Source organism: Diadema antillarum, unplaced genomic scaffold, assembly GCF_040938485.1.
Source record: "Diadema antillarum isolate AM-2024a unplaced genomic scaffold, OU_Dant_1.0 seq00000764_RagTag, whole genome shotgun sequence".
In the NCBI taxonomy this organism is placed as follows: Eukaryota; Metazoa; Echinodermata; class Echinoidea; order Diadematoida; family Diadematidae; genus Diadema; species Diadema antillarum.
The window spans coordinates 1,018,133-1,044,790 of record NW_027271654.1 but is presented as its reverse complement, the minus strand read 5'-3'; the positions used below and the strand labels follow the sequence as shown (position 1 = coordinate 1,044,790).

The window sequence follows — 26,658 nt, the reverse complement described above, 5'->3', positions numbered from 1 at the left end:
GAATGCCAAATTCATATTGAAACAATCATGAAAAGACTACCAATTTACAGATGATCTTCTGCAGTGCTAAATTCACATGAAATGATGCCAGTAACACATCAACTAAATGGGAATTGATAGATGATAAAGAAAGATGCTAAATATACAGCAAACAAGTGTAAGCAAATGCATGTGTAGTTTACTTGTGGTTCAATCAGCTTTATTATGGTATAATCACTTTGATGGTAGTGGTGCTGATAAGCATGTATCTCAGGAAACCTTGCTTAGAGAAACTTGCTGAAGTGTGAAAGTTCTTATGCTAGCATAGCCATCTCCATCTCCTTTATCTCCTTGAAAATGACATGCTGCTATAAATGTATATCACGTTTGAATTTCCAAGAAATGTCCATGGCTTTTCCAACATCAAACTAAAAGAGCACTAAAAGTTTGAAACATTTATCATCAATCTCTTGACTGCCAGCTTTAATATCTTCCAAATTGAAATCCTTGCCTGTATTGTCTTCTGAAAAAGATGTTATTTTCGGGAGGGTTTAATCTTTGTGACTTCCGCACATCACTCTTAGGCTGCAAACTTAACAACATCATGCAAAAAAAGTCAGTGACCTCATTCGCGAAAATACCTGTACTCCAAACTAAAAGTTTTTACAGTATGTCACTATTTTTCTAACCCTGATAAATGAAACTGATCCTGAAATGTGAATGACTCTGGGATTTCATCTCCATCTGACCTATCTCACGTCCACATTGCATCAGCTTTACTGATACAAGAGTCTTTGCATTTGTCTGTCTCCCTCCCGATACCCTCTTTCTTAACCCCTTTGGTGCCAGGGACTCTGGACAGTGTGTACAAGTCTATGGGGTTTTCCTGTGCCACTTGGCACTCAAAGGGTTAAAATACCACTCACCTGCATCTCTTGCTCCTTGGGGTCCATCGGTTGCTGCGTAGCAACGACATCCTCCCCACCAGCCCTCGTCCCAGCACCGGTCTGGGCTGCTTGGTTCCAGCCAGCCACCTTCACCCTGGGTAGGATCTGGGGTACGATCTGTGGTAGGATTGTGGGTTTCACCACTCTCTCTGTGGTGGCTGCCTGCAGCTCCTTTGGGGGTGAAGATGAATAATGTCATGAATTACACCATCACATCAAGCCATTTTCAGACTGCAACTATTCAGGGAGGAGTTAGAAAGGTAGTTGTGACATACATTGTACTTAGAGAACACATGTGCAATATTAATATCATCACATATGAAAAGACACCAAGACACCCATGGAGGGTACTAACAAACTGGTCAGTCACATTGCAACTTCCCCTAAACCTCCTCTAATATTGTCACTGTTTAATGTGAGTAGCAACATAAAGTTTTGCTAAAATACTTATATGTCTACTGATATCATGAACAAAACTGAGATCTTTAACCCTATACTATAAATTGATGAGTAACACACACAAAATAAGACAAGTTATAAAGACGAGAATTCAAAATATGATCTTTGCTTTATGACATCATAATATAAGACACGGACATGCACATTTGTACGTTGGTTATGCATGACATTTCCCTCATCACATCTCAAACAAAAACATATATTAACCCGTTAAGGACGGGCTGATTTTGCTACAACACGCATTTCCCATAGACCCTTGCCCGAGTATACTCGGGACTAGTCCTCAACGGGTTAATAGTCTCACAATGACATCTTCTGATATTGACTACCCCAGTCACATGACTGAATTGATGCTGCATAATGAATTTTGTGTGTGAAATACCAATATTTTTTTTTTCCCTAATAGAAAATCTCCTCATGACTATGGAGAAGATATATTGAGGTTATTGTCACACATTATCATCCAAGTCAATGAGAGTTGCCACAATAATCATATTTTGATCTTTCTGTGAAAAGCTCTAAAATGTTTCAAAAGAGTTATGCCTCAGTGAACATAAAGATAGCTTGTTTCATACTGATGTTGGACAAATAGCAAGATAATTTGCCAACATTTAATTCAACCTGCTGAACTTTCTTAATGTTCAACAGAATTTACTCAAACTTTTGAGATCCGTTGCTTCAATTTGTATCACTATCATAACAATTTTTCTATACACTTAGAACAAATTTTCCTTCACAGAGAAACTATTTTGAAGCCTAAAAAGTAGGGAGTAAATGTGGGTGAGAGTTATTTCTATACCTGGTTGGGCGTGATCACAAAGGGCGAGTTTCTCCCTTCCTCAGCAGCTACCAACCATCGTGTCCCCTCCCTGGAGAGTTCCACTGTCTGTCCAAACCCTCCTATCACCTGCCTCTCTGCCAGCAAGCCTTTGATCACAACCTGGTGGGCTGAAGGACAGTACAGGCAACTCCCATTAAAACAAAGTCCTCGGGACCGGCAGTTTTTTTTTTGTTGCTATATTGAAACTTTGTTATAGCCAAACAATTTAATAAAGATATACAGATGATAATTTGGGGATCTGAACTTTAACTTCATTGCAACAAGAATTTCGTCATAATCATGTTTGCTGTAACAAGAGTGCACTGTAGTTTTTTTTTTATTTTACAAACAGAAAGCTAAGAAATGGTTCCACTAACAGATTGATATCAATGACACTGTCTTCTTGACAGTAGTACCATCAGGGTTTTCTGGTCTCAAGACCTGGTAATAGATGGCCTAAAGATAATACAGTTCTCTCCGCGTAATCGGGTATCGCTTAAACGGGTACTCTGTTTAATTGGGTAGTAATGTCAGAGTCAGTTCCAATGCACATTAAAGTTACCTGATGATCTGGTTGCCTCTCCGCATAAATGGGTAAATAATTTTCTTCAAATCTAATTTCTACCCATATTTTATCGCAGATATAACACTGTAAGAAATCATGCATGTCAAATTTTCCACGGCTAATCGCGTTCTCTGTTTAATTTGCAAAGAAGACCGATCATTTGGAGAGTGATTAAACATGAAGTCACATGTACACGTACCGACTTGCCACATGAAAACGAACATTACACATGTAGCTGGCACTCACAATTGCATAGACAAACAGGAGTTGAACACACATGCGCTCCTCCCTTGCTCCGCAACAACATTCACAATACGAGAAGTTTGTAACGAAAATCAGGCCATGCACCAGCTCCATAATTTTGCTTTTCCCCAGAGTCATTTCTCGAAAAGTAACCAGACGTTCTACGTGACTAATGCACGCAAAGATACATGTTCATTTTAGAAAACGCCTGCGTGTTAGCGAGGAGTCTACAGTCAAACCACAGAGTTTTCTGAAAAAATATTTGTCCATAAAAAGAGTGCAAATTATTGCTCGTGACTGAGCAAGTGTAAGGTATGTATAATGTGCCGTGCAAGCACGCGTGTTAAAGGACAGGTTCACCTTCATAAACATAAGGATTGAGAAAATGCAGCAATATAAGTAGAACACATCAGTGAAAGTTTGAGGAAAATTGGACAATCGATGCAAAAGTTATGAATTTTTAAAATTTTTGTGTTGGAACCGCTGGATGAGGAGACTACTACAGCTTGTGAGTCATATGCGTACAACAGTATAAAGAAAATGTAAAGAAAATTCAACACATTTTCACTTTTTTCGCATAATAAAAGACCACTTGACTTGCCTCTTTCTAAAGGCAGGGGAAATAATATTACCCATAACATATGTCGGTAACGAGTCAAGGGAATGTGTACTTTTTTCAAAAGATGAAATTTTGTGAAATTCTCTTTATATTTTCCTTATATTGTTGTACGCATGTGACATCTAAGTTATTCATACACTGCAGTAGTCTTCTCATCCAGCGGTTACTGCACTAAAACTTCAAAAATTCATAACTTTTGAACGGATTGTCCGATTTTCCTCAAACTTTCAATGATGTGTTCTACTAATATTGCTACATTCTCTCAATCCTTATGTTTATGAAGGTGAACTTGTCCTTTAAGCATACAGTGTAGGTGTTTGGTGCAGTGTACAATGCATGTAAATACACATTGTGTCTGTCAATTGTGAATGAGACGTGTTCTTCTGTTAATCGGGTACTCCGCTTAATTGGGTAAGAAACGCTCTGACCGAGCCTACCCGATTATGCGGAGAGTACTGTACTGCATTGTAATACTTTAATTCACATTGATATTACGACCGAATTGTTTCTCTGTATCAGATGTTCAGATTTCACTTGTTGGCACAGAAATTTTATTTACAATTTAGGTGCTACCAGTCTTCTAAAAACAAGGGCTGAATGTTTCTTGAAAGAATAAAAGTCAAAATCAAGCTACAGGTAAAGAGTGCTCAGTATCATCGTTAAAGGTATGAGAACGCTTGAGACTCATTTGCAGATGCATCGTATTCCCAAGAAGTTTCCAAAATGAATTTGCTCTTTTTTTCATCCTAATCTATTTGTTTCAAACCAAGAAAGAAATTTACGCATATACAATGACAAGTGATGCCGAAAATCACAAGGTGAAAAAAAAACAACAACACTTGTTTCCAGCAGGATAATTTGACATTAATCTGAGGCCCGTGACATTATGACATTATGTTTCCCAGCACACAGAATAGGGTTCGGTGGGGATTAAAGACTTACCGAAAGCTTTCCACCACTTCTCTGATTTGTCCCTGTGAGAAGGAAAGAAAAATCAGTTCATGAATGTGAGAGAGTCCACACCATTGTTTTTTTTTTTCAGCTAGAGAGGGATGGAAGACACCCACATTACCACCGACTCTGCAATGACATGGCAATTCAAGAGGAGGAATTCTTAGCATATTATTGTATTTAAACATATACATAGTACTCCCTCTATTGACAGTACAGTAATATACAGTGAAACCTGTCTATATCAGCTCCTAAAGGGAGACAGAAAAAATGGCCATTATAGACAAGTCTGAGCAGGTCTGGATGTACATATCTGTAACAGCATTGAAACACTGACACATTTGGATATTCACTTTGAACTTGATAAAGTGCACAGAAAATTTTCAATGTTGGAATAAACTAAAATGTATCAATAGTATGTGAGCCTATTGTGAAACGCACTCAGATGTCAGTGTTAGAAATAAGTTTGTTCTGACAGTGCTCTTGTATGAAATAGCACCTGTTCATAGCAGCTTTCTCATGACATAGTTTAGCATACAAAGTGAAGAATAGAAAGTAACATAAGATTACTCACTTTCCTTTCCCAAAATCTTTGTGGCTGGCATAGCGTCTGGGGAGACGTTGATTTGACTGTTGGAAAAAAGCACACAAGCAAAACAGGAGTCTCTTCTCTGTCCACAGCTTTTAGCAAAAGCTTTTTTGTTTTAATCATACTGCCAATGAAAACTACAACAGTACATGTTGCAAAACTCTTTACAAAAAAAAAAGAATGTCATGTTCCTGGTCAATATGTGACATTTGTAGGAAACAGCATTTCACATCTCTTGTGCACAAGGAATATAGAATCAAGAGTTTTTCAAATGAATGTATCATAAAGGGGATTTCAATTCCACAGTCATCTTTCTGTCACAACAAAGATATGTGTGCGTTTGAGTGAAGCTGCTTAAAAGAAGCAGAAAGATCCAATATCCAAAATCCAGTGATAGCTGGTATGGTCCTGTTCTTGAGAGCTACCAGTGACTCACATGCATTCAAAACTTACCAACCCTGCGCTTAAAGGACAAGTTCACCTTCATAGACATGAGGGTTTAGTGAATGCAGCAATATTAGTAGAGCACATCAGCGAGAGTTTGAGGAAAATAGGACAGTCCGTTCAAAAGTTATGAATTTTTGAAGTTTCTGCTCAGTCACGACTGGATGAGAAGACTACTATAGCTTGTGATGTCACATGTGTACAACGATATAAAGAAAGAATAAAGAAAATTCAACACATTTCCATTTTTCTCGCATAACGAAAGAACACTCAACTTTTCTCTTTCAGAAGGCAGAGGGAATAATATTACCCATAACATATGTCAGTAACAAGTCAAAGAAATGTGCACTTTATTCAAAAAGTAAAGTTTTGTGAAATTCTTTTTATTTTCTTTATATGGTTGTACGCATGTGACATCATACACTATAGTAGTCTTCTCTTCCAGCAGTGACTGCGCAGATTCTTAAAATATTCGTAACTTTTGAACAGATTGTCCGATTTTCCCCAAACTTTCACTGATGTGCTCTACTAATATTGCTGCATTCACTCAATCCACATGTATGTGAAGGTGAACTTGTCCTTTAATATTCTCCCATCTCCAAACGAGCTCTATCAGTTGCATAATCCCACAGCTCGACATTAGCATTGGCCCAGTGGCCTGGAGCCACCAAAAATTGATGTCTGGCCACAAAACTTCCAAAAAGGCTATCTTCCAGTGGCTTGATCAGGCACCTAATATTCCAACTGAATTTTTTTCTCCTTTCATTTCCAGCCACCACATTTTTAAACTCAAAGCATTTTGAGACCCGAATGGGCCACCAGAAAAGAAAGTTAGTGTCAAGTCCTGCATATTCAGACACTCTTTGTTTTGTTCTCTTTATAATTTTGGTTGTTTGTTTGCCTGTTTGCTCGTTTTGTCATATTGTCATGTTATACTTGTCAAATCATTGTCACATCTTTATGTATGCATGTTTATTAAGTGACAATAAATGAAGTGATGATGGTGTTCCCTATCACGTGAATGTTTATGTGCTTGTGTGTACGCATCAGTGTGCATGTGTGCGTACTTGTGTCTATGCGGAGAGGAGTATGTCTTTCCTCAAGTGCGTGTGGATAAAAGTGCGAATGAAATTCACCAAACACTCACCGATCCTCGCAAGAACATGACAGGGACAGCCAGGCCAAAGCGGCCTCCCAAGGCATCAATGGCCGACAGTAAAAGGAGGAGTTCTTTGGAGAAGTCTTTCTCACTTCGCTCATCCTCTTCACCTGGACGCCCTTTCCTCTCCAGCCTAGAGCAGACACAACAGAAGAGTTGATGGAAAGTGGTATTCACATGGCTTAGACTATCCCTAGAACTGTCAAATTTACTTTAATTGCTGATTATCTTCCATGGCAGAGTATACATTCAAAACGTACTTACAGTAAGAATTTTCCGTGCCTTCCAAGATGAAATTTTATGAATATATAATTTTACTGTCTAAAGCAGTTCATTTTGAAAGGATTGTTCATATACAAATGAAATGCATGGTATTCATTTACATAATATTTGACATGAAACAGGGCTATACTTAAAGGTTGTTGTGCAATAAAATTTACGATCTTGTTTACATAGTTCTCATAACAGATGTGTGTAGGCATTGACACAAAAAAAAAATGCTAGGAATTTCACAGTAAAACTGTTTTTAGAATTCTACAATTTCAGCAGTTTCAGGTAAGTTATAAATGTTCCTTCAAGTGCAATTCTGGACTTACTTTGTTCTGCAGTTGTCACAGCAATCCCTACTTCCTGTTAAGACACTTTTGGCACTACCTTGGAAATGTGCCAAAACAGCTCTGAAATAAAGACAAAAAGAACAAAAAATTACAGCAAAATCTCAACAATGATAAATAAAGAAGGATTCAGACTGTCTATTCATACATAATGAATTAACTATATCATAGCCACATAACAATATTGCATTAGAAGTATTTAATGATAATAAAAACACAGTGAATGCTTAATACACATTTAAATTGAAAGCAGCACAATTGAATGATATCTACAAGAGCAATTCCTTGATTTGACTTCATAAAAAATATAAAATGACTTAAACTGGAAAATACGAATCAAAAGTTTGTTCCTTTCTAGACTAAGATGATCTACAGAATCAATACCACCACTATTTGTGCTGATGTCACTAATAAGCTGTGAATGAGTTTGATAGATAATACAGATGTTTGTTAGACAAGTGAACACACTGAAAAAAAAAGTGTCAAAGCTGAATTTTCCTAAGAGATCACATTAATAATTCATTATTTATTATTATTATTATTGTTATTATTATTATCATTATCATTATCATTATCATTATCATTATTATTATTATTATTATTATTATTATTATTATTATTATTATTATTATTATTAGTAGTAGTAGTAGTAGTAGTAGTAGTAGTATCATCATCATCATCATTATTATTATTATTATCTGACTGATATAACTAATTGAAATACAAAATTTGGTGGTCATGATTTGCAGCTTGTACACAATGGCCCGAATTCACGAAGGTGGTTTAAACTTAAACCATGGTACAAATTTAGACCATGGTCTAAAATAAGCGTTTAATAGGCGTACCAATACTTGCGCGCATCAATGCACGTTTTTTTACTGGATGCCTGTCAGCGTACGCAATCTGTCAATCATAAATACGCGGAAGAAATATACATAAACCATGGTTTAAATTTAGACCACCTTCGTGAATTCGGGCCAATGTGTTCACATATCTTTACCAATGGAGTTATAAAACTCAGAGATGTGCTTGTTTTCCTCTGTCTTACAAACTGGGAGTGAAAAACATGAATATTAGATATATTCTCAAAACAAATGAAAACCTTAACTTCCACAGTTCACAGGCCACAGTCTAAAAAAAAAGAAGAAATGAAGAAGTGAATACTACAAATGATGACATCTTGATAAGTAAATGGAACAAAATTATGCATCCTATCAAAACTACTATATTAATGTTCAAGATTATTGGCATACTTTCTACGACACTCAGTAGTGAGGAGGTAGTCTTCAATCTTGCCGATCATCTTTGCCTTGTGTTCCTGGAATTCTGCACTCTTGATGTCTTTGAGGAAGAATCTAAAATGGAAAACAAAGATTTATCAGACACTCTATAGAGAAAATACAGAGTAAATCTTAATGGTAAAGTACATGATCTTTTGCCAGCACCTGTCTTTAATTTGATGTTCAAAGTATTCTACTCTATTCAGATCATTTACAATGCAGAAAACTACATAAATCTGATTGTGAAAGGAATTAGATTTCAACAACAAAAGAGACTGTCATCTTTAGAACATGCCAATATTACCCCTTTTCACTAAATTTCAATGGAGGAGTGGTGATACCACTGCAGATCTTTGTGATATAGGGTGCATTTATCAACTCACTTCTGGTGCAGAATTAAGGTTTCCAAACAACTTTCAGGGAGTTGGGGGCAGTTGATAAATGCAAAGCTGTTTGATTACGGGGTTAAAAACGTGTTTCTGAAACACCAATTACAGTGTGATCGCAAATGAGTCAGAAACGCATTTCAGTAGAGTTGATAAATGCAAAGTCGTTTTGAAACGTGTTTATAGCTCAGACCTGCCCACACCAACCACTGCCAACTACATATCTCCACTCCACGGGTCAAACTGTGCAATGGAGCTGCGCAGCGACAAGGCCTCCCAATCGACTCTCAGCGGAGTTGATAGAAACAACAAGAGAAACGTTATCCGAAAGGCATTTGTAAATGCGTTTTGATATTGGGTATTGAAACACGTTTCAAACAAGGTGTAGCGGTTTCCAATATCTCTGTATTTTTACTGTCTGGCTGCCGTCAATTATGCTGTCTGACAACCCAGCATTCTGTCAACATCCACGCGAACTTTCTTTGTGCGCCGGCACGAGACAGGTGCGCACTACATTCTCCGCCTTTGTCATCGTGCCGAGGTACGCGTATTTCACATTCCAACAGTAGTCGGATTTTCATAAACACACCCCTTGTTTTGCCGTAACGGAAACAAGCTACCAATTAGTGGCGAGTTGTGCATCTTCACCAGCCAATTACCACTCTCAAAGCTCCTGTCCGTGACATGTCTTCTCCGACCACGCTGTTTCATTTTCCACGCTTCCTCACTTCACGATTAGCTTTCATCCCGAGAGCACGTCCTAATCGTTGGAGTCACTCACGTCCGCATACTACGTCCGTATGTACTTCCCATGTCGTCTCTCGCTGACGATACCTCGCGCCGTGGACTGTCACTTCATACGGATTATACTCGATACGGATACGTACACTTTCCCGGATTTCGTACTTCGCGGCATTCGCTGCTTTTCACATCGCGGCTCGCCCTTTCTTCAGGCTACACTCCAACCTGGGGATCTTTACATCGCTACATTCAACGCGATCGGCGCCTCGTTACATCGCTGCATTCAACGCGATCTGAACGCGATCGGCGCCTCGTTACATCGCTGCATTCAACGCGATCTGCGTCCCATCACATTGCTGCTTCGGTCCTGCTAGCGTGCTGTCCGTGGTGTGCAGACTCTACCACAACCAGGGACCGTGCAGTTCTTCTATCCAGCGCTCCAGCGGTGGATCGACTCTACCCTCGCTTGTGCTAGCCGCGGCACTCGGAGGATACTCCACGCTGCCGCTGGATCTTTTGTACATATTTCTATGGGACACTGTCGTCTTCAGACACCCTAAGTGCATTCGGAGTTAGTCCATATTATTTCGGGAAGTGCAATACAACCCACAAGGACACTGTTCACCTCTTCTGGTGCCCTAGTGCATTCCACTACTGATACGGTCGTCTACCACTCCTGCTGGTGGTGCCTTCAGCTTCAAGTCCCGTTAGCCACTCGGTGAGTAATTGTTAGGTATTACATTATTGGCCCATACAATAATACCTACAAAGGAAAAGTTGATAAACGCAGGGCTCCTTAGTGATCTTTGTTGCCTGCAGTCAAGATTCATCTGCTTCCCATAAAGCAATGGGTGAAAACATCCAGCAAAGTGAGCACTAGTGTCAGATTTCAAACATATCATTAAACATCTGGAAATGATAAAGTATCAGTGTGCATGGGCTTACCTGTTGAGAGCAAAGTCTCCCCTGCTATAGAAGGCAAAGCAGTTGCTAGGCAAACCATCCCGACCAGCTCTCCCAATCTCCTGGTAGTATGACTCGATATCTTTTGGAGCTACAAACATCAAGTTGGGAGAAATTAATGACAAGTTTTTTTTGTTTTTTTTTTGAATCCATATATCTACATAGCAAATACTTAATACCCATCACTTGAAGGTAAATTCACACTAATGACAAAGATACAGTTTATCAGCACAAGCCTTACATGCTGGTGCAGAGCACAGTTCATTTCTATTTTGCAGCTCATCCTACCCCAATGTCATGTAAAGATAGTGGTCCAATTATGAAATCTCTAATTTGTAAATGCAAATGTGAAATTATGAAAATGAGTTACAAATTAAGTACAATATTACAGATAAGAGGAATAACTGCTTTACAACACATTCCTTCCCATGAAAAGAAAGAAAACTTGAAAAAAAAAAAGGAAACTGAAATTGTCATCTGAAACTAAACACCACGTTCCTTGATGTGAAGACACAAGTGCACTTTTCTGAATAGAAGCTTCACATCTTGCCAAATGTCCAGTTTCTTGTGCACACCTTGTACTCATGAACACCCGGGTCCCGATACAGAAAACTATATGGTAACTCTGTAATCAATGGTACCCATCAGCGATTTCTTGGCTTTGATTGGCTACAGGATAGTGTTGCTATGGTAGTTACCACTGATTGCAGAGTTACTATGATTGCAAAGTTACCATAGTTTATGCAACAGGACCTGTTGATGTGTGAATTTTCTTCAATTTGTCTCCCTCTACAATTATAGATCAGCAGTTGCGATCTTATAAATTTCAGCTGTAGAGGAAGAAAAATTGAAGAGAATGTACACCTAAACCTTCACTTCTCTGCTTAATATTCTCTTGCTTTCAGGGGGGTGTTTCATCAACGTTTGTCAGCGCTGACAACTTGAATCACCATAGTAACAGTCAGTGACCAGAGCATCTCAGCCAATCAAAACCAAGGATTTTGCTGAAATTGTCAGCGCTGACAGCTGTCAGCACTGACAAATGTTGATGAAACACCCCCCAGGACCTATGTTTTACATAATTCTTTGATGCCACACTGGAATAATCCCCATTATTAGCATCTAAGACCCTACATAATAGTCTGGCTACCTGTGTTTGCCAAGAGACAGCTGTCATCCAATAATGATATCAAGAATTCTGTCAACATCCTCACCTCCGTAATGGATGACATTTCTCACATCAGGCTTGTCTATTCCCATGCCAAACGCAACGGTCGCCACTATGCACTGCAAAGCAGGAAGAGATAATACAGGTAGTCACTTTGTGATATTCTGCACCATAGCTAGCTGCTTTGGAATGTCCATCAAACACTGGACAAATTTGCACAGAATGAAAACAACTAATCCAAATGTATAATGATATCATTAGTGACATCTATTAATAATTTCAAAGAAAAATCAAACAAAAGTTTGGTATCCTTTTCCATTGCTATTATGCTGATAATAAAGGTATTTATTGGCTGGTAGGGCTAAGATTATTGGCTGGGAGGGCTAAGAAAAACAGGATTATTTCCACAATGCAATGTATTGATGATGATCAGAGCTATCATTAGTCACATGATCTGCATGTCAAATTGTCTTTTGTTACTAAAAATTGGTGTTGAACCCTACAGAAACATGAAGGAAAGTGTGTGCAAATAATGAATGTTTACGGATAGATTTGAATATTTTATGTTTTACGAAAGATTTCCTAGAATTGGAAAACAAAGTGAAGCCATGAAATAAAAAAACAACCCATGATTCAAGAGGAATCACCTGTAATTCGTCCCTCACAAACTTGTGATGGTTGATCTTTCTCCTTTCTGAGTCCATTCCAGCATGGTATATATCTGCCTTCACCCCAAGACCTGTCACCATAGAAACAAAAAATTCTGATGAAACTAGTGACACACTACACTCAAAAACATTTCTTTTAATGTGCATTTGTTACCAAAAAAGCTCATGATATACATGTAAGCGAACATTCAATACAAAATTGTGAAACAAAAGCTAATCTGAAATAATCCAGTAGCTGATTTGGATAGCTTATTTCTGTGATTGCATTGTAACCTGAGAGTGCTATGAAACTCCTCTGTACAATTGTTTACTTTACTTTTGCTCCTTTCACTATGAATATGCTAGCCTCTGAAATCAGTGTATCCAGTAGGTATTCAGAGTGTGTCATTCTGCAGGTCCTAATAAAGCTTCAATCAATGAGACACTGGTTGGAAAAGAAAGCTTCTACAACAATCATGATGCATACTATCATTTCCAGGGCCATCCAAGCCCTCTGAACTCAAGTTATGAGAATCATGACGATAACCTGCTGGCAATTATGTAAGAGGCAAAAGAAAAACAAAAGCAAGGAAGACAAGGGTGAAGCTGTGAGAACAAGCTATCTTACTTTTGAGGCTATTGCCAACACTTTCTGTTGCCTTCTTCGTGGGACAGTAAATGATGGTAGGACCGTCAAATTCACAGTGAAACCTGAAGAGAAACATAGTAGAGTACTCATCACTCAAAGCAATACTTCCAGCCCACACAGAAGAAATATGACATGTATCAGGAAAAAAAAATCGCTGAAGTAAATTCTACGGTGTTAGTCCTACTAGCTACAGCCTGTAGTGTTTAACAAGCATTCATACCTACTGGATACATCTAAATCAGACATATCAATGCATGTTCAAGATAAAAGGCAGCTATTGTTACTTGGACTTCACTGTCATTAAAAATGATGACTTCTCTCATGGATTGGGGTATCAAAATATAAACATTGTTATGTCACAGTAAATACATTTGTTGTGATCATCTTACCTTTTTGTTCTTGTCTCAAAGCAAAACTTTAGACTATTCTTTTAATATATTTCAACATTTTCAAACTCTTTTTAAAAAGAGTGTGAATCATTATTTCAATGATACATTGCTTGCATATAGTTATATTATGTCAGAGCGAAGTTGCATACAAGAAGTTATTTTTGAAATCAGACATTAAACTGAACTGGAACTCCTGCATGTAAGCTTCTGACTGGTTGAAGGGCAAGTAACATGTGAATTTTAAGTTTGATCTCAAAAACTTCACTTGCTACGCAAACAGGGCCCTGTTGTGTCTTATCTTTACTGAAATGCATCCTGCAGTACCTTCTGCTGAGTACATCACATTGAAAATAAAATCCACAACAACTCACTTCTTGGTTTCACACAGCATCTTTGAGAGGTCACTCTGCACATCACCGGTTTTGAGTTGGACCTCCAAGAACAGATTTGGTCTGTAAGGGAAGGAGATGCGAAACTTCAAGTTGGCATGTCTTTCTCTCAAACAGTCAGCAATTTTGACAAGCAAAAAGAGATTAGTAATAAAGAAAACAAACAATTAAGGTAGTTTCCATGGTAAGAGAGCTGCAAGAATTAATCATAACTGTGTTGTACAGGTAGGATCACACTGTCATTGCAGAAGCATGAGGAAATTTTTGTATAAATTTGCCTCAAGTCATGGTCTTTTACGGTAGCAAAGAATATCTTGCATATACATGTACATGTATACATACAATGTCATGAACAGCAAAACAAAATGTACAATGAAATTACATAGAACAAATAAACTTCAAATACTCAAATACAAAATATACAACCCCCCCCCCCCCCCCCCCCCCCAAATCATTACAATTACAAGTTGGTAGGGCAAGTTGAATCCAAGGGGACTGGAGAAAGTCTTTAGACATACAAGAACTTCAAGTTTAACACACAATAGAATCAACACTTGTTAATATCCATCAAGGGTACAATTTTTTTTTTTTTGGACTCAGCAAATATTTGTATATGTGTGTAAGGTCAACTCCACTGAGGTTGACTGTAAATACATACATTTCAGGCATACATACAGATTTTTTTTTACTATTTCAGAAACTAACTAACCCCTGCATAGACCTACACACCATACATGTCTTTCAATGTCACCTTACCATAGTCTTAATTCCATATTAAATTACCCCTCACAATACATTGTAGGATCCACTACACTGAATATGATGCGTACCGGTCAAAGCTGGTACAGGTAACAAGAGGTTTTCTCAGCCGAAGAGATTTGCAGATGTCTCTCTGCACCACTGGTGTTGCCGTGGCAGTGAGAGCAAGAAATGGTACCTGTAGAGAACAGAAAACCACTGCAATCATTTTCAAACAATTCATAAAAAATGCACAGATGAGAGTGTGTTGTATCTCCATTGATGTCATGAACTTAACTCTGTGCAATATTTGTTTTATAAAATGATTCTATGAATTATGTTTCATTCATCTTTATGGGTGAATACCAGTCAGTTACATGAAGAACTTGCTCAAAAACCAAGAGGTCTGAAGAAATGTTGTGAACGTACTGAGCACAATCTTAGAAATTATAGTAAATAAGTGAGTGGACACACACTTGTGACTGATTGACTGCAAAACTATGTACATTGTGACATCTGCGTGTGTGTGCAGTTGTGCTTTATTGCTGTGCATTTTTTGCACACTTGTGTATAGTAAGGAAATAAAGAGCACAAGTGACTCATGTCAGCACTTCTGATTAGCTACAATCATCTTGAACCCATTTTATAAAAGATATTTGCACTGTCTAACACAAACTCAACATAGGAGGTCTCTAGATGCTTTAAAGCAGACATTTATGCATGCTCTTTATGGATGAAAAAAAAAGTACTATAAAGATGCTATATTTAAAGTAGCACTTTTTCTCCGTCAAAAACCCTTACAGTGGTGGTTTTAGATTAACACCATGCTGTACATATTATTTTAACTGTTACAGTCTGTGAAACATGTGATGATCAAGTGAAATGGAGCATCACACCTCCAACTGATTTCTGGGTCTCATGTATACTATGTTTTGTTAATCTTTTCACACTGAAAGATGTAAAATTGCTACACCATGGAGAAACACAACAATAATGGCTACCAATAGCAACAATGTTGCAAAGATGTTTTGAGACTAAACTTCCAATGATTACAGATAAATACAATACAATACAATACAATTACAAATTCCTAATGTATTGCAAGGGCCTTCACATTACTTTGCTGCTCTCATTCCTCTGAATAAGTTTGTCAAATTGATTATCCTTCCTTTTCTTTTTAGGTTGATTATAAAGTGAATGCCAATGACATGATTGACCTTGGTTCCATTTCATAAAAGATGTTAACTTGTTGAGGACGGTTTGATTTTGCTACAACACGCATTTCCCATAGACGCTTGCCCGAGTATACTCGGGACTCGTCCTCAACGGGTTAAGATAGCAACTCTTGCTGGAATGGCAATTTTCCATAGCAACAGCCAATCAGGAAGCTGAATTATTGTCATTACTATGACAATTGCTATTCCGACAAGAGTTGCTATCATGAACTCTTTATGAAATGGGGCCTTGGTCACCTCAGAGGTCAAACATACAAGGTGTCATGGCTAACTGACCTGTGGAAGCACATCTTTCAGGTTGCCCAGAGTTCTGTACGCTGACCTGAAGTCATGACCCCACTGTGACACACAGTGAGCCTCGTCAATGGCTACCAGTGTGATGCCTGTGGTAAATCAGTCGAACAATTGCCATGGTCATAAAATCTGGGCCCTCGTTTCATAAAAGCTGTTAGGATGGCAACTCTTGCTGGAATAGCAACTTGCCATGGCAACAGCCAATCAGGAAGCTGGATTCTTGTTGTTACCATGACAATTGCAATTCCAGCAGGTGTTGCTATCGTAGTACTTTTCTATGAAATGGGGCCCAGGTCACATCTGATGTGCAAGCTGTAAATTCAGATGAACCATTGGGGATATTCTCAGTGTATAACAGCAATCTTCAAAATCTTGTGAAAATGAGATTTTAACATAGAGCAGACAAGCGAAGGTGCATAATTATTCTCAATGCAACAATTACTATTCTATATTAGATTCTGAGCAAGAGCAAAAGTTTGAGACACAATGTTGCAATGTATAGAAATGTACAGAAATGAGATAAGAGACATATTTTGAAGCCAGTGATTCATCTGAAACTGGCAACACATTTGATTAAAAGGACTACAAGATGAAATCAAATTACTCTCTTTCTTTCACACAAAATGCACGGACACTTGCTTATTTGACACAGCAGACATTGCATATGATTGGCTATGTCACTTCATGAATTCACATCAATATCATTGAAACGTATAACACTAAACAGCTCGCAGAGCACTTTCCATCTGTTAAAGACCTAATAAAATGGTTTAGGCATTTTTTTCTCAATGATGTAATAATATTAAATGTTAAATTCTAAGTAATTCTATGGTTGTGCGGGGTTTTTTACTGTTCTGAATTTTGTTCTATATTTGTTAACATAATGGATGCAATTTCCTCGGTTTTGGAAAACTTGCTATACTTTCGCCGCATGCGGCGCACTATCACTTCTAAATTGTGATGACGTCTAAGAACGGAGTCGTTCACGACCAGTCTAGAGCCGTAGCCAGCGAGCTGGCAAGGCTATGCTAGCGCAGCGCAGCGACAGCCGGCCGTCGGCTGCACTGGCTAGCGCTGGCGGGGGAGCGAGCTAGCGAGCGCATAGCAGGTGCTGCGCTGCACTATTGTCATTGGCTAAGCCTTTAGACAAAAGAATATTTAATGAACTGTATCGGATTTAATACTGCCAATAATACAGATTACAACTGTGGTACGCTTGGATATCCATTATTTTCGGCAAACTCGTGAAATAGGCCCCACCACTGCGTGTCTGTACTAATAGTAATACTACGGCGACTCGCCTGTTTCAGCCCCACCGTGTGGCGTTCATCTCGGTAGGTAAGCACGGCGGTGGGGCTGCCTTCCACAGTGAATACTCGTGAATGCGGCGGAAATGACTTCATATGGCCCTCGACTAATTTAACGGCCAATTTAATCATAAATACAACCCTACCTAACCCCAAACCCTAGAAGGACCTACCCTTGCTTGCTATTTAAACGCACGGGTACGGTGCACGCGCACTGCGGTGGGGCTTATTTCACGATAGCCCCACCACCACTGCGTGTCTGTACTAATACTACGGCGACTCGCCTGCTTTATAGGCCTAGACCTACTCGTGAATCCAGCCCCACCGTGGCATTCATCGGTAGATAAGCACGGCGTTTGGGCTTCCTTCCACAGTATGATTTTTAGCATAAAACAAAAACTACTCGACCAAAATTGACGATAATTCTTGGTATCGTTTTTCTTAGAAAATGGCGCATTTAAATTACTAATAAAAAATGTTGCAGAAACTGACTATGGGAAACTGGTTAGGCCTTTTTTTTTCTTTTCTTTTTTTTTTTTTTTTGAGCCACGACCCACCCTGTAACAACATATCCCCCTAACCGTTAGGCGTTAGAGTGTAGCCTCTGTACTACTACCAAAGATTCTGCTATTACTACTTACTAGTCTACTAGACCTAGTGCCGTAGTGGTAATAGTACTACTAGTAGTAGTAGTAGTACTAGTACTAGTAGACTGCTACTAGATCTACTACTAGACTACTACTGGTAGTTTAACTTGTAAGCGCCGGCCGACGGGCCAGGCCACGGCCGGGACGCTCCCGCTTGCTTGCTGCGGCCGGAGTAGCAGCTCACTTTGTGAGCGAGCTGGGCCTGTTCTTCTAATCTACTTACTAGACAAACAGTTACAACTTACAATGTCAATCAAGTAGAATACAGTATATCCTTTCTAACGTTAAACTATATGGGGGCATACCAGACATAACACTCTGTATTTCCCAGGCGATCGTTTCCGTGAGGTCTATTCTCGGGCTTGGTGCCATGTTCATATACGCTCTTGCACTGGCAGCGGGGGGCGGGGGAGATGCAGCTGGTTCATATCGGTAAGGTGCAGCCCCACGATAACGTTCTGGTTCATCGGCTGCCTCTCCCTCCCCATCTTCCCCTTCAACTTCACGGTGCCTCCTCTTCTTCTCCGCTATCGTCAGAGCTGCAGTCTTCATCATCATCATCAATGTCGAAGTTTACCCATATAGGGGAAGACAGTATGCTCTAGGTACCAGGTATCTGTGCAAGCTAACTTAGTGATAATGTACGTGGTTAAATGCGTACATGTCGACAGTCAGTGGGTCGACCGGGAGCGCACATCCCGCGGGGCCCGGGCCTGGCCGGGCTAGCTATCGTGTACGCGCGTGTACCAAGCTAGTAATCTGAGTGCTTGTGCTGAGCGGCGTCTGCTAACTGAGCACAACTCCGTGCTTATACGTCATCAATCGGTCCAGGGGTGTTGGTCACGTGACTATCTTTTTCGCAAAAGCTGCAACGGGGTCCTCCAAAAATGTGATATTTGGGGGAGTTTCTAGAAGCGATAAAAACCGGAACGACACTGACAACATATTTACATTGATAATCATGACATATATTTTACATTTCTTTTGCATATTAAAACATTTTGCAAGCATTTTATTAGGTCTTTAATACAGTGCTCACCCAAATTAACTGGGAACCACTTTAGCAGGAAAAACCTGCATCCCGACCCCTCCCGATTAAGCGGAGAGCACTATGCCACAGAATGAGTATCAGGTTCTAAATATAACTTTGCCAGATGATATTGTCCCACTGGCAACAGAGACAGTGACTACATGTACTATAGGCGACTCTCATTATAACAAAGTCCTTGGGAACAGCACTTTTCTTTCATTATATTGAAATTTCGTTGCAGCCGAACAAAGTATCCAAAGATATATATAGGCGATGATTTTAAGAAATGGATTTTTATTTTGTTGTATCTGAATTTTCATCGTAGTCGTGTTCGTCAAATCGGGAGTGCACAGTTATACTCCTGAAGTTTCATTCCTGCATCTCAAACTCCTTACCCACTTTCCTCTGGAGATCCTCAAGAAGGTCTGATGCCACAGATACAAACTCTGGTGTCATGTACACCACCCGGTATTCTCCTCTGCGTAACAAAGATGAAGACAAATATCTCATTTAAAGGTAAAAACATTGTTCTCATATGCCTGCAGAAAATGTTGACTTTTGCTGTAAAATGCACACATATGCATAGTAAATGTGTGAAATAAAGCTGTGATAGCAAAATTTCCGATGTATAGCAATGACAATGCAAAATATTAGCCAAAAAGGTATGCTGACAGTATAGTAATCTCAGAGCAAATTCCATTGTGGTTGCTAAGGAATGTTTTATAATCAATTACAAATTGATCCATAGCAGTATCCATACATCTTCTGCACGAATTCCGCAGTGAGTTGCATGCAGCTTGTTGGGAAATACTACTGCTAGGGCATGATTGAAAAAATCACACAATGCTCTACCTACCCACTAATGAACAGAGAGGGTGCTTCAGGAATAGAAGTCATGAACTACGTTCAAAAATATTTTACGATTTTGATCTGAAAATACTCAGTATCATGGCAAATCACATCAGCCTGAGAGTTTTCTTGGTAGACCCTTTCCATATATTGCAAACAAAAATTCTGAATGGTGGGGGATGAATTTTGAGCCCTTCTGAGAACTATGTTTTACCCCTTTAATGTTTACTTTTCAGGACACAAGATCGTTTTCCTATTCCTTCCTGTGATAGAAAGGTCATCCCCAGTGTCCCACTCTTTTATGACCCCATTCTATGCCCTACAATGTCATACATGCAAGACGTGTACCAAGATCAGAGCTGTAGTACAAACTAATTCGTGCACAGCAATCTTGGCATATAATTTCTACCTGCATATAAAATCTCACATAATGAAAATGAATGGTAAAAGACTAACATCAATCTTTTTTTTTTTTCTTTTTTTTTTTTTGGACATCTGATGCATAGGCAACATCTATTATAGTAAAGCACAAACTTAGCAAAGATGCAGTACAAGAGAGTAAAAAACCATCAAGAAAAAAATCTTTCAGAAAATAATGGAACAATTAAATTACAGATTATTCAGTGGCAATGCAATGTTCACATAGTTAACAAAGCAAAATTACATTGTCACTGCAGCAATGACAATATTCATCTTATGGTAGGTCTTTACACATCGTGAAGAGAGGCCAAATTTTTTCTCACAAGACTTGTCTGATGTGGACTTACTGCATCATCCGTCGCTTGACAGTAATTGTATCTTTCTGAGCAGACCCCAGATAGCATGCCTTGATGTTTGATATTCTGTAAACAGGACACAACAAATAACAGTAGCATTCATATTATGTGACCATGATATTCAATCTTCACAACACTGTTGGCGTTCTTTCATGTACTTTTAGTAAACATGCTAACCCTCATTAATTACTTACATCTTGGGCACTAGATTGAGTATCTGCTACATTTATGTTTGTTTGTACCATATGGACAAAAATATAGAGCTATGAGAGCATTTTGTTTAAATTCACATTATATCTGGATGAATCATAACTGTAAGAGTAATGAACAGGAAACTTGTTACACAGCTACATGTATGTAAACTGCAGTATTGATATATATATCACATATACATATAAGAAACATGTAGGAAAAGAACAATTTTTCTTCTTTTTTTTTTGCCACAAGACATGTTTCTTTTGAAATAAAATTTTGCTATCTTAAGATGGTTTTCATAGTGATGACATAAATTAAATTCTGTCATGCCTCTACAATGCAAGTTTGTACTAGCTACGGCGATTTACTACAAGAAAATATGGCACTGTTTTGGGATTGATACCAGATAGATTGCACTTTCCACTCACTTGAGAGCTTGGACCTGGTCCTCCATGAGTGATATCAGAGGTGAGATGACCACACTGACACCACCGGTAAACACAGCGGGATACTGGTAGCACAAACTCTTGCCATACCCTGGGATGAAGAAATGTGGTGGATGAGGTATTGAAAGAAGCAAAGGATAAAATTGGCAGATTTACAAATCATTGCTGGGGTGACAAGACCTTGTACTCACTCTCAGTATCTCAAATTTTTGTGAAATTTACTTCTTTTTGGATTAATGGTCAAATAATTCGTTCAAGTGATGCCCTGTCCAAATCCTAGCTGTCTTACCCCAAAAGAGAAGCCACCTAGGCATGTCAAAGGAAAGGCTATCCCATCTGATATGGTACTTTGGCTGTCATGTTTTTTTTTCTCTCCTGAACATTTGATATTTTTAAGATATGAGGTCTTGTTGCCCCAGCGACAAAATGCTAAATATGCAGGAGTTTGTAGGTTATTACCTGAAAATGATCAAAGTACAGTGAAAGAGACAATGAAAATTTCGAATATGAAATTTTCATCTTAAAACTACACATGGGAAAGCCTGGATTCTTACTTAACAATAAATGATGAAAGGGGTAGAACACACATCATGGTCTTTATCTCATTCTGTGGGGAAATGAGAGTGGATGACCGTGAAAAACCTTTATGGCTCAGTGGATAAAATCACAGACACTCCATTGTGAGGTCCCTGGATCAAGTCCACCTGACAGCAGAGGTTTTTGACCCGAGACAAGGCACCTTTATCCTCACTGCCTGATCTTTTGGAGCAGATTTAGGACTGTCACTCCCATGGTAGCTTGCTCATAAGCATTTAACACTGTCAGTACTAACGGCAATCTGTTTGCATACAATCACATCAGCTTTCTCAGATGGTGGTCCGTAGAGGATTAAATGCTTCCTTTGATACCACATAAAATCAGTTCAAGCACAACACAACAGCTAAGAATCCCTTTATGCTATGCACTCAGCAACACATAATTAACACAATCATAAATACCTGACATTCATTGTTACTGACCTGTTGCCATGACAACACACTGATCCCTTCTTTCCTGTAGAATGGAGTGGATGATCTTCCACTGCATCCTGAAAGAAAAAGGGGGAAAAAAATGATTGCAGCAAGATCGCAACAAGAATACTCCGACAATTGTTAAATGATTAGTCAAAATTTTGGCCGCTTTTTGTTGGCTGCAACTCCCACTGAACGCGAGACCCACTGATTGTGCTATAGCCCATGCAATGTGATATATCCCCACAAATCGCACTGCCCGGGAGAAAGTCTCAGAGGTCCAACTTATACTGCATGCCCTCAGCAACAGTAATGCATATGCATTTGCAATGTATGATATGCACCATAATACAAAGACAGTCCAGGCAGTGGACTAGCAAGGAGTATGAAAGCAAGTAATGGTATTGTAAAACTTCTGAAATAAACTTTGAATCCAAACCTACATCATTAAAAGCATTATATACACAAAATAAGTAATTATTGTGTCACCGTTATTATACCTAATTCCAATGGTGGACTGATTATATTTTTTCAGCAATGAAATAGCAAATATTGATAGCTTTTTGTCATATCATGGATTTCGGTAGGTCTAAGGTCACACCCATTTCTTTGTTTATTTAAAAACAAATTAATGGCATAAGTTCATCATGATGTCTATAATATGAACTGTGAAATTTTATTTGACAGCTGAACAAGTCCAAAAGGCAACTAAAAAAATAAGACGCACGGCAGCCCCAGCTGAAAACAAGCGAAAATGTACTGAATATATGCATCAAACAAGATATGTTTATATATAATATACAAATATGTTTGCATTGATTTATCCATCTATCTATCTATCTATCTATCTATGTAACTATCCATCCATGTCTTTTTACAAAACAAGTATATTAAATAAGTACTAACACATGTGAAACACCGACATGCATCACTAACACTCTATTGTCGATATTTTTGGGGTGTATCTGTATGCTTCAGATTATCAAATATGGTTTACTCACGGCCTAAAAGCTGAATGACCAAATGACTTCTTCAGGACATCGATGTGTTTGGCTTCTGGAGGGGGCACTGATGGATCTAATTAGTGAAAAAGATGAATAACAAAAAAGAGAAAACCCACCAAAAAAAAAAAAAAAAAGGAGAAAAGAATAAATGCCTGCAACTTTTAACATATTGTTCTATACATGAAAATGTATAGTGAATTACAAAATAAAGAGAATTTCACAAACTTTCATTTTTTATAAGAAGTAGAAATTCCTTCACCTTGTTTTTACTGACATATCATAGGGGTACTAACATATCCCATGTATTGTTAAAGTTATAAGTCAAGTGCTCTTTTATTGCCATAAAAATATGAAAATATGTTACACTCTTTTTGTATATTTGTAATAGTGTAAAACCAGGAATATTTGCACCATATTTATGCAAACTGGAGCAGGCGACCTATTTCATAGCACAGCATTCTTGCGAATTGCCACTGGCATTCAATTCATACAGCATAGACAAGAACTTTTGCGTAAATTTTAATTTCACGAATCATGGCTCTTGCGAAATTTGCGAAATAGAAATTTCTGGTTTAATGTACAGTATTGTTGACCTACTCTGACATATTAAATTGCTGTAATTTTCTTGTCCAGTAATGATGGTACTGCATGAATTTAACCAAAATTTTTAAAAATTTATAACTTTTGAATGACTTTTCTGATTTTCTTCAAAGTTCACTGATGTGTACTATCGATATTTCTGCATTCATTGCATGCACATAATACATTGGGGTGAATTCCCCCTAAAACCAAACAATCTCTGTTTTCTCTGAAGGTCAAATTTTGCTTTAAAGGCAATACAATATTAAGAGGAACTGATCTGAAGTGATGATAAACCATATCTGCAGTCAGCCAATTGCTGGTCCCATGAGGATTTACACACAGTGGGACTGAGGACAACCTGTAACTAAAACCCTTACCAATTTCGTCATCATCTTTGTTGCTGGTGACTTGGGAATTCGCTAATGATGAAGTGTCTGGTTTCTCTTCAACTTCGAAATCATCGTTGGACTTGTTAGCAGCTGCATCACATAAAGCATCAATTTCCTGAAAGGTGGACAACAATGACAGACATTTTATGAGTCAATAGACTAATTAAACAAAAACTTACCCGTTTGTTAGCCACATGGCTCTCCTAATTTTGTCATGATTACCGAGACGGAGAAAATGAGTAAGATATAATCTTCCTAGCTCAATGGGAAGAATAGAATGCACAGCATTGATGCTCACTGATAGGATTTATCACGAGAGACGATGTTCACAAGAATTTGGACTAAAAAGTTTCCTTTCATCTCTTTTCTTGTGTTTTTATTTACAATTTACTTTGTTGACTATTGATAGTGGAATTACATGGACATTTTATTTTTTATTTTTAATTTTTAAAACCAATAAACACTTTATTCCCGGATAATAACATACCTATTAAATATTCAGAACATAAAAGAATTAATTGGGATTAAATCTTACTTCTAGCATGCTTGGGTCCATATCTTCTTCATCTTCAAACTCATCAAACATGTCTTCTGAGGTGTCATGTCTTGGCAAGTTCTTGGCACCCTCTTCATTCACATCTCTCCCACCCATCGCATCTGTTCTTGTCCTTGAATCCTCCTCCTCTTCCCTCTCTTCTCCACCATCATCTGGAGATTTATCCACTATCTCCTCATCAATTTCATCTTCGTTCATGTCCAGAGACTCAATGGCTTCCAGGCTTTGGTTGTGAGCGTGCCGTTCATTTTCGTTCAGGAGTGCTTGTAGGTTCCTGATGGCAGTCAGCGCAGCTTTGGCCAGCTCAGACCCTTTGCCGAGACAATCAGCAGAAATTCCCAAAACATTACTCTGGTAGTCCACAGTCTCTAGTGTTGTGTGTGTGAGTCGTTGTAAAGATGACAACTGGTTGACAAGCCCGCCTGCAGCCATTTTCACATCTTGAGTCATCCTTATATCAGTTCATGGCACGCTGCATGGACGCCCAGAGCCAACACAGGGATTGCACGTTAGAATGACACTATTCTGTTGTAGATTGACGAGGATCTGTGTAGGCAGAAAGTGAGAGCATTAAAGATTTGACAATATTCTGAGGTATAGGAACTGCTTTCCCAAGTTTTGACTGACTGCTCCACAACAATTTTATAAATTCCAGTATAACTGAAGTGAAGATCACCAAAAATTTCAAATCTAAACATTGCTTTTAAAATGAATAGCATAGACAGAACAAATTACTGGTCTGGGACTTTAATAGGAGGGAGGGCATAAATTCAACATGGACAGCTAAATGAGCTGAATGAATTTAAGTGAACATTCCATGATCCAGATCTCGACGTACCATTTTCAGGGGCATTAATATTTAGACTATCCATGCCACCAACGAGACAGGTGGATAAACCCCACACCCCGGAGGTAACCCAGAAGGGTAATGCTGTATATGCAACATATTTAGTGAGTCGATACTAATTTTTCATGAATTGGGACTTACCAACGATTTCACGAGTGGTTAAATTTGTGATTTTGGAGTCCAATAAGAGGGAAAAATGTATGACTGCACGACACATTCATAATCGGGATCGGAGTCAATATTTTTGCGTGTCTTTATATTTGCAAATAGCACCTGACATGTAAAATTTGCAAAAATAAAAACCCTGCAAAATATTCAGTGCATACAGTACTCTAAAGATGGTAAAGTCAGTGAACCCAAGCTCTGCTATTTGAAAATGAAATCAATTAAACTGTTCAAAATTCAGTCACTATAATACACTAATCCATAACTTGGCACTACTGTACACATCACATTACTCATTCAAAATTGGGTAAATCCCCTGTTCTATACTTGAACACTGACCTGTCAATACCCATTTTTTGGCTTACAGTTAGTTATTTCGAAGGTTGGTCAATCCAAAAATGAAATTATGTTATTCATCAGGTTTACTTTTCCTAAAGTTCATAATTCCAAATGTGAAATATGGTTTGTACAGGGTTCGAAGCAAAGGTTTGTCAATCTGAACACAAATTAAGAAATAATCATCATACCTTCTGAAAAAAGAATATTGTACATATTTCATTTTCAGAATATTCACCTCATTTTGTTTT

General features: G+C 38.4%; 1 protein-coding gene across 1 annotated transcript in view; it reads right to left on the bottom strand.

Annotated features, from left to right (window-relative positions):
• The window catches only part of LOC139738666 (bifunctional 3'-5' exonuclease/ATP-dependent helicase WRN-like), a 31,916-nt gene extending 6,407 nt beyond the window's left edge, over window positions 1–25,509 (bottom strand). The window contains exons 1-21 of the mRNA XM_071649280.1: window positions 25,039–25,509; window positions 24,492–24,618; window positions 23,530–23,605; window positions 22,538–22,605; window positions 21,501–21,609; window positions 20,869–20,943; window positions 19,648–19,730; window positions 16,251–16,357; window positions 14,832–14,938; window positions 13,984–14,064; window positions 13,203–13,285; window positions 12,575–12,666; window positions 11,974–12,046; window positions 10,742–10,850; window positions 8,643–8,744; window positions 7,372–7,452; window positions 6,764–6,908; window positions 5,158–5,213; window positions 4,575–4,606; window positions 2,185–2,333; window positions 906–1,097 (exon numbers count right to left, since the gene is read on the bottom strand). Of these exons, the coding sequence (XP_071505381.1) occupies window positions 906–1,097; window positions 2,185–2,333; window positions 4,575–4,606; window positions 5,158–5,213; window positions 6,764–6,908; window positions 7,372–7,452; window positions 8,643–8,744; window positions 10,742–10,850; window positions 11,974–12,046; window positions 12,575–12,666; window positions 13,203–13,285; window positions 13,984–14,064; window positions 14,832–14,938; window positions 16,251–16,357; window positions 19,648–19,730; window positions 20,869–20,943; window positions 21,501–21,609; window positions 22,538–22,605; window positions 23,530–23,605; window positions 24,492–24,618; window positions 25,039–25,509 (2,418 nt within the window). The remainder of the gene's footprint in view (window positions 1–905; window positions 1,098–2,184; window positions 2,334–4,574; window positions 4,607–5,157; window positions 5,214–6,763; window positions 6,909–7,371; window positions 7,453–8,642; window positions 8,745–10,741; window positions 10,851–11,973; window positions 12,047–12,574; window positions 12,667–13,202; window positions 13,286–13,983; window positions 14,065–14,831; window positions 14,939–16,250; window positions 16,358–19,647; window positions 19,731–20,868; window positions 20,944–21,500; window positions 21,610–22,537; window positions 22,606–23,529; window positions 23,606–24,491; window positions 24,619–25,038) is intronic.
• Window positions 25,510–26,658: the final 1,149 nt, after the last annotated feature.